This window comes from Manis javanica, chromosome 2, assembly GCF_040802235.1.
Source record: "Manis javanica isolate MJ-LG chromosome 2, MJ_LKY, whole genome shotgun sequence".
NCBI classification, from domain to species: domain Eukaryota; kingdom Metazoa; phylum Chordata; class Mammalia; order Pholidota; family Manidae; genus Manis; species Manis javanica.
Genome location: NC_133157.1, coordinates 157,605,878 through 157,621,203, shown reverse-complemented (window position 1 = coordinate 157,621,203; position 15,326 = coordinate 157,605,878). Strand labels below are relative to the sequence as shown.

General features: G+C 39.7%; 1 protein-coding gene across 11 annotated transcripts in view; it reads right to left on the bottom strand.

The window, feature by feature from the left end:
* SULF1 (sulfatase 1) overlaps positions 1-15,326 on the bottom strand; it is a 163,956-nt gene that overhangs the window by 39,211 nt on the left and 109,419 nt on the right. For all 11 annotated transcript variants that reach the window (XM_073229650.1, XM_073229648.1, XM_073229652.1 and 8 more), the window contains 5 exons: positions 3,790-3,940; positions 2,705-2,880; positions 1,287-1,415; positions 973-1,029; positions 75-204 (listed from right to left, as the gene is read on the bottom strand). In XM_073229650.1, coding sequence (XP_073085751.1) covers positions 75-204; positions 973-1,029; positions 1,287-1,415; positions 2,705-2,880; positions 3,790-3,940 — 643 coding nt within the window. The remainder of the gene's footprint in view (positions 1-74; positions 205-972; positions 1,030-1,286; positions 1,416-2,704; positions 2,881-3,789; positions 3,941-15,326) is intronic.

Below are 15,326 nucleotides of genomic sequence, written 5' to 3'. Positions count from 1 at the left end.
TACATACTGAAAAAATTTTAAATTAGAAATGGTAGAGCAACTAAGTGGTGGTGGACAAAAGCTGTGTCACTCACCTGCCCAGGCTGTTCACAGGCTGTCTGGTACCTGGCCTGCTGGCACAGTTCTTTGACCCTCTCATATTTGGGCAAATGATTTGATTGTTGGATATTCTTGCTGGATTCTTCCTTCTTTCGTAGAAATTTCCTTTGACAGAAAGGGAAGTTTCTTATGTGAAAAGTGATCTGAATTACTTTGCCTGAGTCCTGCCGATTCTCTTTCTTCCCTGGGATATGACTCCACATTCTTCCACAAGATTCTTCTATTCCTCCACAAGAAATAGATGTTAAGGCTCTGTCCATAGGAGTTTAACATTTGATGAGTCTTTTGTGTAACTTACAAGGGATACTATGAAGAGGTCGGACTAGCAAGAATCATTCTCCCCCAAAAGCACAAATTCCAAATCTTTGGGCATTAATGTTTAAACTTAACAATTAAACTGAATACAATTCAGTTTTCTCTCAATGTATGTATGGAGATAAACAAGTAGCATTGTCAATCAAAAAGGGAAACACAGAAGTGACTCTGGAAATAATTACAATCTCACATATTTGCATATTTAAAACTAGGAAAAGCACATAAGGAAAAGAAGTAGAGAGGAGATGCCAGGCAGGACTTGGTAAGGATGGTTGAGAAAGTCAATTGACTGGTCTGATTAGGAACCAAGGCTGAGAAATGCAAGTGTAAATACATATCCATGCTTGGATCCAGTCTTAAGATTATTTATTCTTTACAATTCTGATGCAACTATCATTACTCTGTTGGCCAGGAGAATGAGTAGCAAACCATTCAACCTTGTGACTAAGCTTACAAAATCTGAATGCTTAGTAAACCAAAATAAGGGGAAAAATACCCAGCAGGGAGAGCTGCTCACTAGGACTGGTTCCCAGAAGCACCCCAGGAACCAATAATTACCCTCTTTCCACGAGGAATGTATCACGCCAAATTTTGGCCTTCTTGTTTGTTCGAAACCTGAAAGCAAAATAATAATATTTACTGTTGGCATCTGGCTGTTTTTCCAAATGGATCTGTGCTAACAGTTTATTTAAAGAAACACCTCTCACTTCCCACAGACCATGACTGCATCTCCATCAATACACTGCTCACAAGCAGCCGAGAAAGCTCAGCTGGTCTCATTCTCAGCAAAACACACTCTGCTTCCCTTTTTTCACTGCTAGCTGGCTCTGGGAGCCGGCTGGGGCTGGCTGGACGAAAGAGAAGTGACACACCTGTTACCTGGCTTTTCCAAGTCCAGAAGCTTGAGGACAGACTTGCCATCCACATCAGGAGGTGTGTCAAGGCCAGCGATATCCAGGATCGTAGGGGCCAGGTCGATGTTGAGAACAATCTGTGGGACACTGAAAGGGACACATGGTCATGCCCCAGCCCCGAAACCAGTGGAGGTGGTACTGAAGGTCACTTTCTCCACCCTATGTCTCATTGTCCTTTAATGTTTCTCCCCTCCTTGTCTGATCTCTTAGCATTGAGTGGGTGCATTTGGCCAGTGGCTGACTGGTCAGAGGCAGTGGCATAGAGCACGATTAACTGACTCCTACCCGCAGAGATGGCGTTACTCCTGAGCTCTGGCCAGTTTTGTAGGATGTATGCTTTCTTCTAAAACCTGCTAGTCCATAATCCCTATGTTAAACTGGGGTTTAAAACAAAATAATTCTTCTAAAAAAGGACACAAGATTTTTATAGTTGAATCCAATTCATGATACTTAGTCTTTCTTACATAAAGCCTTTAACTCTAGATCTGACAATTCCAAGGTGTTTCTAATAATCTGAAGAAACATGGTAAGATTCCAAAAAGAAACCTTCCTACTGCCACTACCATCACCTTCTCCCCAGGATGGAGTGTCACGTAGCAGATGAGGCACAAGGATGAGTTCAGAATTTCTGGGCTCTGGATCCCAACACTGCCACTTCCAGAAATGGGGGTGCTGAGGGTCACTTTATACTGTCAAGCTTCTTAACTGTTAAGTCAGGGGTCCAGGCTAGATTCTCTTAAAGGGTCATTCCAGATTTTGGATTCTATTGCATTGTGTACATTTACTCTTTCTATAATTGTTTTATGTACACAATTTCGCTTTATACATTCTGAGGTGATTGGCAGAGCATATGAAACCTATCTTATGATGGGAAAACAGAGATGCAAAGTCATGCAGTGACTTGCCTAAGGTGACAGAAATAGAACTCTAGTCCTTAGGATTTTTTCATTTAAAAGAAAATCAAGCTTTTTAAAATTTAATTTTCTTTTTTAAAAAAAATTTTAATAGTAATTTTTGTTTAAACTTAGAGGATGGCAAAGTTTGTTTTTTTACAAAGGTGGGTATCTCTGATTCAAAGGAAAGGACAATCTTCCTAAAGATCACATTTTGTGTCTATGTACACAGTCCCATGTGACATGGTTTCTAGTCAATTTGAAAGAATTCATCATTGATACAGTTATGTTTCCTTTCTTTTTAAAGAGTATGCTTTAGTTAACATGTGGTGGGGGAAAGGTTTTCATCTTCTTAATTACCAACCTACATACACCCTCTTCTGTTTGGGATGAAAGGAAACCAGACACAGAGACTAGTAATTGAATTATCTCAGACACACAAGAGCTATGACAACTGAATATTGCAAACAGAGAAACACGTACGTTGATCCTGGTTCTACACTTGGACCACGAATAAAGAAAGGCACACGGATGTCAAAGTCATATGGCATGGATTTCCCCTTGACCAGCCCAAACTGCCCGATGTGGTAACCATGGTCGGCAGTGTAAATGATGTATGTGTTCTCCAGCTCTCCCGTCTCCACGAGCATATTATACAGCTGAAATACAGCACAGAGACAAGTCAGCAGCAATTGTGATGAGACAAGAGGATGATAGTGTTGCCACAATTTACCCCAAATCTCTTGTCCATTATTTTTAAAAGGCAGGAGTTGCTTTAATAAGGCTAACAAACATGAACATTTTCCATGTTTTCTTGTTGCTTACAGTTCTGGAAGGAAAAAGACCAGTGATACAGTTGAAACATAAAATTCTTGATTATGGCACATTCTACTTAAAGGTTTGGTTCACCTATTTTTTGGGAAAAAAACCCACAAAACAACTTCCACCACCTCACTTATAGGTTTTACTTTGAAAAATCCATATTTAAAGCAAATTTTAGTATCATCTCTTATATCTAGTTATCAAGGGTTTAAAAATAGGCCACTTCTGAGTCTGATCCCACTAGATCCAGCCTTTAGGCATGTCTTTTCTGGCTTCTGCTGTATTTTAAAATTTGAGATCACAAATCAAATTTTTGTATTTATGGCTTCTTTTAAAAAAATCTGAAGAACTGGATACTACATGGCAAAAATTAGTTGGAGTTGTGCTTTAGATGGGGGCACTTAAAAGTTCATTGCAATCCCCACCATTCCCTATTGTCTTATACTGGACTTGCTTAAGTTATTTACATTATTTGCTTAATTTCTGAAGGTATTTGTGGGTGTAGCCCATGATTTTTTATTTCCGTCTCTTCTTTAGCACTGGCTCCACAAGAACCAAGCCTGGAGAGGTAATAGAAGGGGGACAAGGTAAGGCAGGGATGAGAACCTCACTGGACACACACACACACATTTAAAATGAAAGAACCAACCAATCAAACACAAGAAAAAAAACAAGATTGGCAAGAGTGGGTCTAAACAAGGGAAGCTGGGCCAAAATCTATCACTGGGACAAGTTCACATGCTTACCCTTTCCACAGAATCATCCACTGACATCAACGTCTGAAGCCTTTTGCGATGTAGAACGTTTGTAAATTCCATGTGGATGGGCAGCATAGGTCCCGTGTACTGCATAATCCAATGCTTATCCATATTTGGTGCATAGTTATAACTAGGAGTTCTGAAAATATCCAGATGGGATTCTTACTATATATTTCTTAGTTACTTAGAGACTAAATATCTCAAGTTAAAGGTTGTGAAATAATCATTTAGGATAAGTAATTCAGGCACTGCTAAAGCATTTTTCCCCCTCTTATGTATCTTCTCTCTGTGTTTGTAAGAAGATCTGAACTCTTCACCACCCCAAACAGCACATACTCTCTGAGGGTCTATCAGTTCAAGCTTATAAAATGATGAAAGGCAGCCAAAATGTAATTAGTGCAAGTTCACTTGGGTTCATTGAATAAAATGTGTAAAAACACATCACAATGATCATGCTAACATTACAAATCCAGAGATAAAACTCAGTAATGTAGTAGAAGGGAATGTTCTCATGGTGATGGTAACTTGTAAAACTTTATTGCTAGTTAGGATATTAAATATAGTCACAAATATGTTATGTGCAATCATGATGAATTATGATTTCAACACTTTTTTCCTCTTGAATTTACTAGGGTATTTTATTGATTATTTATGTATTTGGTCTCTGGGATTTTTCATTCCTAACCTTGTATATAGATACCATTAATTTAACTGGACTTGCTGGAATTATAACCAAATTTACTTTTGTATTATAGATGCTGACCAATAAAGATATTCATTTTATAGCAAATCAATATAGTGTAGGGCATAATTTTTGTTAACTACAGTGAAGTGGGTCCTATTGCTCTAGGGAAGGTTGGTTGAAGCCTATATTTAATCTGTTGCAGAGATCCAAGTGGTGTCCCTTACACCCCAGTGGGAACCCACAAAATATGTCACTTTCTCTGAAGTCTTACCCAAATCCCTTAACCATTCAATACTACCACCTCATATTTCCAAAGTATCTATGCTACAGCAATTCTCATACGAATTATTTGTTTATACTTGACCTTTCCATCAGACTATAATGTACATGAACTTTCTCCTTAGATGTTTTTAAATGTATAGAAGTTTAATATTAAAACTTTGTATTACATCTCCTTGGGCAAGGGAAACAAAATAAAAATGAATGGCACTACATCAAACTAAAAAGCTTCTGTACAGCAAAGGACACCATCAGCAAAACAAAAAGGCATCCTACAGTATGGGAAAACATATTCATAAATGACTTATCTAATAAGGCAAAACTGGACAGCTACATGTAAGAGAATGAAACTGGATTATTGTCTAACTCCATATACAACAGTAATCTCAAAATGGATCAAGTACCTGAATGTAAGTCATGAAACCATAAAACTCATAGAAGAAAACATAGGCAAAAATCTCTTCATAAACATTAGCAACTTTTTCCTCAACACATCTCCTCAGACAAGGGAAAAGGAAAACAAAATAAAAAATGAACGAATGGGACTACATCAAACTAAAAAGCTCCAGAACAGCAAAGGACACCATCAGCAGAACAAAAAGGCATTCTACAATATGAAAGAATATATTCGTAAATGACTTATCCGATAAGGGGTTAACATCCAAAGGGGTTAGCATATAAAGAACTCACATGCCTCAACATCCAAAAAGAGAATAACCTCATTAAAAAATGGGCAGACATTTCTCCAAAGAAGAAATTTGAAAGGCCAACAGGCACATGAGAAGATGCTCCACATCGCTAATCATCAGAGAAATGCAAATAAAACCACAATGAGATATCACTTCACACCAGTTAGGATGGCCAACATCCAACAGACAAGAAACAACAAATGCTGGCGAGTATGAGGAGAAAGGGAAACCCTCCTACAATGTGGTGGGAATGTCAACTGGTGCAGCCATATGGAAAGCAGTATCGAGGTTCCTCAAAAAACTAAAAATAGAAATACAATTGGACCCAGGAATTCCACTCTTAGGAATTTACACAAAGAAATCAAAATCCCTGAATTGAAAAGATATATGCACCCCTATGTTTATTGCTGCATTATTTACAATAGCCAAGAAAGGGAAGCAACCTGTGTCCATCAATAGATGAATGAATAAAGAAGATGTGGTACATATAAAAAATGGAATATTATTCAGTCATAAAAAAGGAAATCCTGCTATTTGCAACAACATGGATGGAAGATCTGCTCAGTGAAATAAGCCAGGTGAGAAAGACAAATATCCTATGATTTCACATATTTGTGGAGTATAAAAACAATCTAAAACAGGATGAACAAAATAGCAGTAGATTTACTTACAGACACTGACAAGGGACTGGTGGTTACCATGGGGGAAGAGTTGGGCTAGGTGATTGGGGGGAATGAAGGGACACAGAAATCTCAATCATAATATAAATTGGTCATAGGGATGGTAGTACAGCATGGAGAATATAAACAGTGATTCTGTAACATCTTCTTCTGTTGACAGATAGTAACTGCACTGTGGGGATGAGGATTTAATAATGTGGGTAACTGTTGAATCACTGCATTGTACATCTGAAACCAATATAAGGTTGTATATCAATGATACTTCAAAAATGTAATAATAATAATAATAATAATATTTAAAACATTATATAAATGTATCAAATCAAAAGAAGAAAAAGGTAGAAAAATTTCTCTCCCATCTCAACTCCAGCACCAGAAGAACATCTATATATATATACATCTATATAGTTTTCCTATTGACATAGGTTCTAATACTGTTAGTGGACAATTATAAGGGAAATATATAGGGTTTTTCTATTTATTTTCAGGATGTCTTTTCTTTATCTTAGAAGGAGCCCAAGGCATTTTTGCTTCCAATTATTGCTTTTCACTAATGCACCACTGTTCTCATTAAATTATTGGTGCTCCCCCTCAAAAAAAATTCAGTATTTACCACACATCAAGTATTGTGCTAATGTTTTCTATACAGTAAGTCAGTTGTCTCAGCTGTTCCAGGAAATAGGTTTATCACTTCCACTTTACAGCTGAGTAAACTGAGGCTTAGCAAAATTAAATAACTTCATCAGATTAACAAAGTTAGCATGTGATAGAAACAGGACTGGATTCCAAAGCTTATTTGCTTTAATGAAAGAGAAGTTAAGTGAGGGGTGCTTCCTAAATCTGAGATTGTTTCCCATATGAATCACAACTTTACAAATAGCCAGTGTCAAAGAACAAACAACAGTTTATGTTGGTTGAGAATTTGATAATCAATCTCTGTTCTGGGAAGGATTCAACCAGTGAAAGACTAGATAATGACAACTGAGGGTGACCCCCTGCCATCATTTTTATTATAAAACTAGAGAAACAGTCACTGTGAGTCCAGTGAATTCATGAGACTTGCCCATGTACTCCACCGGTTCTGTTATGGTGCAAATTTCCCATGGAGTAGACTTGGGGTTTCTGAAACACGTGATTGTGTACTGGGGTGTGTCCATGCACACTGAAGTACATAGAGCCCCTGTTATTACACCTTTACTTCTGCCAGTGGACTTTCAGGACCTCTTTTGATAGTTGAATATGCTGTTTTGGTACCAATGACCTTCTTGGCACAAAAAGTTAGCCTGATCATCAGTACGGATGCAAAGAGATTTGCAGAGTAGAAAAGTAGGTATGACTCCATTTGCTCATCTGTAAATGAGGATAATAGTACCTTTCTTAAAAAGCTCTTTAGAGAAACAACAAATTATCCCTCTATCTATCTGTCTAATTTTTACCTATCTATGTAGCTAGCTACCTATCTAGCTGGCTAAGCTATCTATCACTTAAGAATGCCTAGAACAGAGGCACATGAGTTTCCTACATGAGCCAATAAATTACATTCTACGTAATTATCTATATCATTAAAAAAGAACCCAGCTCTTCAGGTTATCTATCACCTGCCATTTTTTCTAAGAGAAACTTTCAATAAAATCTTTCTTCTGCTGATCCAGTAAACAACTCATGAACCACAATCTAAAAGTGAGCCACGGGCAGAATCAGACTCTTGTACCTCAGAAGCTTGAGCAGCAGGAAGAGACTGAAGCCTGTTTCTTATTCTTCATGCGTGTTGCGTTACAAACAGGATTAGATTAAGAGGCTGAGGAGGAGGAGAGAGGGGGCTTCTAATCCTATCGGAAAGGGATTTTCACCCTGAGTGGGGGGTAGTTTGAGGTCAGAGGAATATAGCAAGTTGGTCGTGAAAGGTCCCCTAACCATTTACTATACGTGCCCTGAAAAAGATTATAGCTATAAAAGGTTAAACAGGGTTTCTTTATAAAACTGAAACATCTTCCTCTAATTGTCTTTGATGTTGGTTTGCCTTCATTTTAAAATAAATCTAGATGACATTTTTTAAAGCCACAAAACCTCAACACAAATAAAAATTACAATAGGGAAGTGAAACAGGCTCACAGTGGGCAAATTTTATCCTCCACCAGTTACCTTGATGTGCTTGGCATAGCTCCACCTCACTTTGAGGGAACAGGGACAAGGTTGCAGCAAATTACAAACCCCAAATTGGACTCCCAGATTTGCAGAATGACGTATGTTAAATCTGGCTTATATTAAAAGGGAGAGTTCGGGTCTGTTGTCAAAGCCCTCTTTCCTCCTCCCATCCGTCTCCCACTCCTCCTCCGTTTTTTCCCTTAACTTCTCCGTGTGGGAGATGACCCCCTGCTCTGGGGATGAAATCCCAGGTGGGATCTCAGCAGGGTGCAGGGAGGCGGTTCTGCATTTGCCTTTTAAAGGAAGACAGACTGCCACTGCTTCCCACAGAACGGCAGCTGTTCCGGGACCTGCAGGTGGAAGGTCGGGGGTCGCTGGAATTGACAACGTTGTTGAAAAGTGATCTCTTGCCAAAGACCTGTGGCTGCCTCCTGCTGGGGTCTGCCAAATTCCTGGAAGATGCAGCCTTCTGTCCCCCAGTGATAATTAAGGCTTGCTTCCCTAACGAAGGGTTGACTTACAATTATTCAAACAGGGCCTGGAGCTGTCAGCGGGAACACAAGCCACTGAAAAAAGCAGGTAACTGTTTTAGGGAAAAGTAGAAAACCACATACCCAATTTTTCCAGAATGTTTGGGACTCAGACCCGAATTCTCATCCTAACCATTACTTACTACTGTGTGATCTTGGGCAACTTTTTTCTCTAAGCCTGTTACCTCATCTGTATAATGAGAATAACAAATTCCAAGTTTTTGGGATGCTGTAAGAGATTGCAGCGACTCCACAGAACAAATTCTGGGACAACTTCAAACCCTTCTTACAGGTTAGCTGGAAAATATCCTATCATTTAATAGATCATTTAATTGTGGCAACCCTGAAGGGTAGGCAGGGCATCTTAATTCCATTTTTACAAATGAGAACGTGAAGTGTACAGAGTGGCTCCAAAAGAATGTGCTGGGGCTGGGGCTCCTCCATGATGTCCCACCAACCAGAGTCCTGAGCCACAGACCCTACGAAGCACCTCAAAACCCCAGACATTTAAAGATCAGACACATACATTCCTTTCTATCAAAAGTTAAGTCCTAAAACCCTTAGCCTTCATCCTGATTTAATATAATAGTCTCTTCCACTTCCCAATGAAGGTACCTCCCACCAGCTACTTGGTGTCTACTTTGCTGCAAACACAAAAAGCAGTCTGACCTTCCAAGACACACAGGATGATGCCTCAGGGAAAAGGCAGATAACTGGATATTTGCTATAAAATTGAGAGGACAAATGACCTAACCATTGTTTTTGCATCTCTGTTGCCATCTAAGAAACAAATCAAAATGAAAATCCATGTCAGTTAGTCTTAAGTGCCTGGTCTGGTAAGACTTCCTACTGTCTGTTCAGATAGGGTTTTACAAATGACCGTGCACACCAGATCTTATCCTCTCAAGAACACATACCTGTAACCCTCAATAGCCTCCTCCTATACTTAAAAATGTAGTTTTCCCCAGCAAGGCTTCCCTGCATACTGCTTTTCTCTAGTCATGATTAGTTTGGATTTATCACTGAGACCCTTTAGACCACTGCGTTTGTAAGTTCAACCTCACCATCAATGCCAATTCCCTTTGGGCTTTGATTTTCTTTCCTGTATGGATAACTGACATCAAAGAAATAAGAATTCTGAAAATCAATAATGCCACTTTCTTTTTGATAGGTGGGAGTTTTAGGACAATAATTCTTAGTAGCAAAGACATAATTTCTAGAAATACATGTGTGGTACATTAAATCCATGTTTGGGGAATTGCAAAGAACTTAGCAGCTCATTTTTACTGCTTGTGGCCTTTGCTGTCACCCAGTGAAAATAAATAGATTTCTAGTGTGTTACATTTGAACACATGTTTTCTTCATTTGTTATGTAGTCAAACAACAACAAAACCCCTTATGATCTAACTCTTCTTAGAGGGTATTGGTAGCAGGACCATTATTCTCTAGGAAATGAAATAGGTCTCAATTCCCAGCATGCACCAATTATGCAGATTTAAGACACACACTCCAAACATTAAATTGGAAATTCTATACTTAATCTCCTGAGCCACACTGTCTCAGCTTTCACTAAAATTGAACTTACTTAATTGACTTCTGGAGATATTCCCCCACCTAGTTCAAATGTCTTTAGGTAGATAACATTTAAACACATGCAGGATAATATCAAATGATCCCAATTATACCTATATCATGAAATTAATTTAAAAAGTCTTCTAAGATGCTGCAAACTCCAATGAGAATTTTGCCAATAGTTACACAGGAACCACTTCTGATATTGTGACTATGGTGGGTGTTGAGTAGGCCTGGAACTGTGGAGTGATCACCTGGTTCTAAGAGAATCGAGTCTTGGCTCCAGCTTTGTCCCTGTCTACTTATGTAACCTGGACAAAGCCATTTGGGTCTTTTGTTTTCTTTTAATAGACTTTGGGCTTCTACTTTTTAATGTAAAAATACATGGAATTAGATTACCTCTAGGTGTCTTCTTATTCACAAAACCAACTGTTTAAATATTTTGATACTATATTACAAATGTTTTATTGTCTGCTAGTTGGTGGGGTTTTTACAAATGTTTTATTGTACGCTAGCTGGTGAAGTTAGCAAATTTATTTATTTGCTAAACAAAAATGTGTTGTGCAAAGAATGTGACAGGATGCATGCTCCCCAGGCACTGGGATGTACAGGAGCAGATGCGGACTGCGTCCTGCCTTCAGGAGAGAGTTACCTTGCATTAACTCCTGGGCACCATTCACACAGTAAGTTTGAGTGAATGCGAGCCTCAGGAGTCGTGCAGTTTGACTTCAGAGATTGGGGTAAACAGCCTGTGCAGTGGGATGTGTAGTGAACACTAGAGAGGACACAACAAAGGGCGTCATTAGTTCTGCCCAAATCAAAAATGTTTATGGAGAATTTAAATTTCTTTCAATCTTCAAAAAGATTTCTTTTAGTTGGAAGAAATGATGCAAGAATGTGTAAATTCTTTTTAAGACAAGACATTTCCTTCCACCTTTATATAACAAAGGTGTTTCAAAACCTTTGTTCTGAGTTTTACTGAGATAGTTTTCCCTTTGACATACTATGTATCCCAAAACTCCACTTTCGGAATGATTATTGGAAGTCAATGGATGTGGACTGTTTTACTGAGATTTTATATTTCACTTGAATCTGTGCTTGTGTGTTCATACACTCAGTTATACACATTTCTAGGTATGGGAAGAAAGAACTGATGGACTGGGACAAAAATTATTTTGAAGCTGATAGGGGCATAGTTGGCGATAAGGTGATTAGGTATCTCTTAGCTCCCAGCAGAATCTCCTTTCCTGTCATGGTTTTATCCACAGCTGTATATGATCACACCTCTGAGCCCTGGGGACAGAAGTTATGTCAAATCGAGACTGAGGATATAGCACTGTTATGAGGACACTGGAGAGATAATTTGCTGAAAAGTAGGGTCTTAGCCATAGTGAAGGGCCCTATGATAAGAGATATTATGAGGGGGTTTCTTCAGATTTCTTATAGACCGTGAAGTGGCTGAGCTGTTTCTATTACAGTGCCTCCCACCACGAGTGGTGGATAATCCGCTCTTGTTCTTAGTTGCTAGGTATAACCTCTAACCTCAGTCTGTAAAGCCAACAAACCAATGCTGGACAGGTTTCCTTCCTTTGTCAGGAAAGGCAAACACTGTGGAAACACGATACATTTGCTCCAGGCTGACAGTGTCACAGAACTAATACCCAAGGCTGGATGAAAGGTATCTGGATAATGCTTGACCACCAAGGAAGGCGACCCAAAGGGAAGTGTTCACCTTACTGTGTCCCCCCATCAGGGGACAGTCTCCTGCTTTTTGCTGTTTTCAGAGAGCCTGCCAAATATTCCTGCAAAGTCCTTAACTTGTTACATCCCCTTGCTTGAATGTGCTGCTCTTTTTTGCTAAGGAAACTGGTCGCTCAGGAGCTCCCTGCACCACAACTGGCAGCTTGTCTTCAATTTGTCTAACTCCTTTTGTCTCCAGATTCAACTGAGATCTTGTGCAGTCACTCACAGTGACAAGATGCACACAGACTCTTTCCAGCCCCTTCCTCTGGTAGCCGTCAGGGAGACTCACAGCAAGGATGCCAGGACTGCAAGCCTTCTGAGGAACACACAGCGGGTCTCCGCATTCGAGGGGCACCAAAGCCTAATTAATGTTTAGCAGCAAATAGAAGCTGAATCATTTGACCAACCTCATGCTCTCCGTTTTCCATGGCTAAGAGTGTTCTCCAAACTGGCACTTACCCATAGCACATGTTTTGCACCTGAAGAAGCTAGCAAAACCCAGACTTGAGCTGATTCTGTGTTTTTAGAATGTCCGGGTGTGAGAGGCTCATCACAATGTGGGTCTTGGCTTGTCAAGAGATTCGTTATGCCACAATGGGCAAGAATCAACTCGTCATTTCTCTAGCTGCCTAAAACATGAAGTTCAAATCAAATGAAATTGCATTTTTGTGCATCAAGAAGGATTAAATCAAGAAAAAAGTTTTATATGGTTCATCTTAATAGAAAGGATCAACAAGCATTAGAATCTATGAAGTGGCTCCCATGTCCCAGGTCCTATGTGGGGACTTCAGCTAGGCTGCCTCTCTTAATTTTCATTCATGACAGCATGTCAAGGTGCTAGTATTATCCCCATCAGGACAGCAGAGAAAGGAACCAACACTTGTTTGTCTCTAAGGCCTTAATACTTTTCACTCTGCCACATGTAGATTTCGCTTTATAGAATTACTAGTAAGGCACACAGGTAGTTCATTTGAACTAAAAAGGAGTAATTGTAACTATATGCATGAGAAAATGACCGAATCATGTATTTTGTTACTACCCTACTAAATAACTCTAGTCGCCTTCTGCTTACAGTTACATACAGTCAAGTCCTCAATATTCTGCTAACTTCCCTTTCTAGAAAGCTTTATCCCTTATTGAGTTCCTTGCACCCCATTCTCTGCTTCCTAGATCACCTCACTTGTATGGTGACTACTTGTCCATCCTGAAATCATCTACCCAATCTGTAGAGTCAGCTGAAGAAATTTTACTCATCTTTTGAGGCTCACTTTGAATGCCTGCTGGTCCATGAGTTTTCCTGCTTCCCCCTAAATATGTGAATGTTTCCTCCTTTCAATTTCCACAGCCCCCTGAATGGCTGCTCTAGTACTTACCACTTCTGGTCCTACTGACGATATGGCTATTTGGACACTTGCCCATCCTCCCCCGAGAGCAGGGGTTGGAGGCAAACTTATTCTGTAAAAGATCAGACAGTAAATACTTCAGGCGTTGCAGGCAATATGGTATCTGCCACAACTACTCTGCTGCTGTATTATGAAAGCAGCCATAGATAATACATAATCGAGCATGGCTGTGTTTGAATAAAACTCGATTAACAAAAACTGGTGGCCAACTAGATTTGGCCCCAGTGTGCCAACCCTTGTGCCTGCTTATTGGTTCCCCAATGTTAGCAACTGTTTCTTCCTTGTGCCTATGTTCCTGTTGTACTGTTACAGCACCACAGGCAGCACTCAGAAATATGTGTGGAACCAAACAGAACTTTCAATTGCTAGAATCAAGATGCTCCTTTTTCATTACACTGAGACCCTGAGACGTCCACAGATCCCCTTCTCCTGTGACTGTTGTCTGTGCATGCCACTGAGCTGTCAGAACCTCTTGACCTTCAGCTGATTGTCCTGTAGGCTCAGGACCTTGCCTTGAAGCTTCAAAGGCAGGCTGACTTCTAAGGAGCCATAAAACATCACATTTTGTCAATCCCTTCTCCTCACTCTTGGGAAAACTCCAGTAAGGTTTACAGTTCTGGAAAGTTGCCTTAGGTTGGGAATCTGCTAATGAAACAAAAGAAGCTGCACAAAGTGATTTCTAATTCAAAAGAAAAGGGAAAGATGGGTCCCAGGGCATGGAAGAAGTCCCAAAAGACAATTTCTGTTCAGTGAACCAGATTATCACATTTTAAGTGATCTGTAATGGAGAGCCAATTGCCTCTTGAAGGCTTCATTCATGAATTTAGTTGCCCAGTTATATGTAGGATAGATCTTCAGAGACTTGTATTCCCAATCTATGGTGTTGATTTCAAAACACAATGGCTCATCCAGATCATATTCCCCAGTTGCCGGGGCAACCTTATTAATTTGTTGGCAATATTTTATGCATTTTTAATCCTTGAAGTTCCTGGGCATGCTCAGGTGGTTATTTACCTTTTAACTGTTATCCATCCCATTGTTAGTTCCTGTTCTTAGTCAGTTCTGACCTCTTTCCTTTTTTCTGAATGACTTGATATGAAAGACATTATCTAAATACCACTGACCAGGAGCCATCAGTTTGTTAGTTATAATAAGGTAAAAAATCAGAATATAAACACAAATTCTTCAATGATGTGATGACCAGTAACTAGAGTGCCTTCAATAGTTACTTATCCTTTTTCATAAGGAAATACATTTTATCTATTTTCTTTCCATCTGGGATCATGACTAGAAAATCAGTGTAGATGAAAAGGGTGATACTGAAGCACAAACAGGTTAAGAACTGACTTTGGGGGCTTAGTGATGAAGGAAACATATGAACCCCCTGTTCCCTATCTCTTTGATGGCCGAACTTTTCAGCAGACACAGAGCCAACTGCCCTGTGTGGAAGATTGTATTATTGAAACGGATGGGAAGAAAGTGAGTCAACAGACTAGAAAACAGTATCATGTTCTTTACTGACAAAGCATCCAGACTGTTTCACCCTTGGCTAGGGAGAGTTACTGGGTAGCACAGTACAGCTCTCTGCTCTCTGCCTCACCCCTCCCACATCATTGCCATCTCCACTACCTCCCCATCCCAACCTCACCAAGCCTCCTGCCTCTCAAAAAGAAACACCGGGTTATTTTAAAGCCGTGACCTGGCAAGCCTCTTGGGCTAGCCCATGCAAGCTGCTTTCTGCAGCAATCCCGACCGCACATCTGCAGCCAAGCTGCTACAGTTCACCTAGAAATAAACCC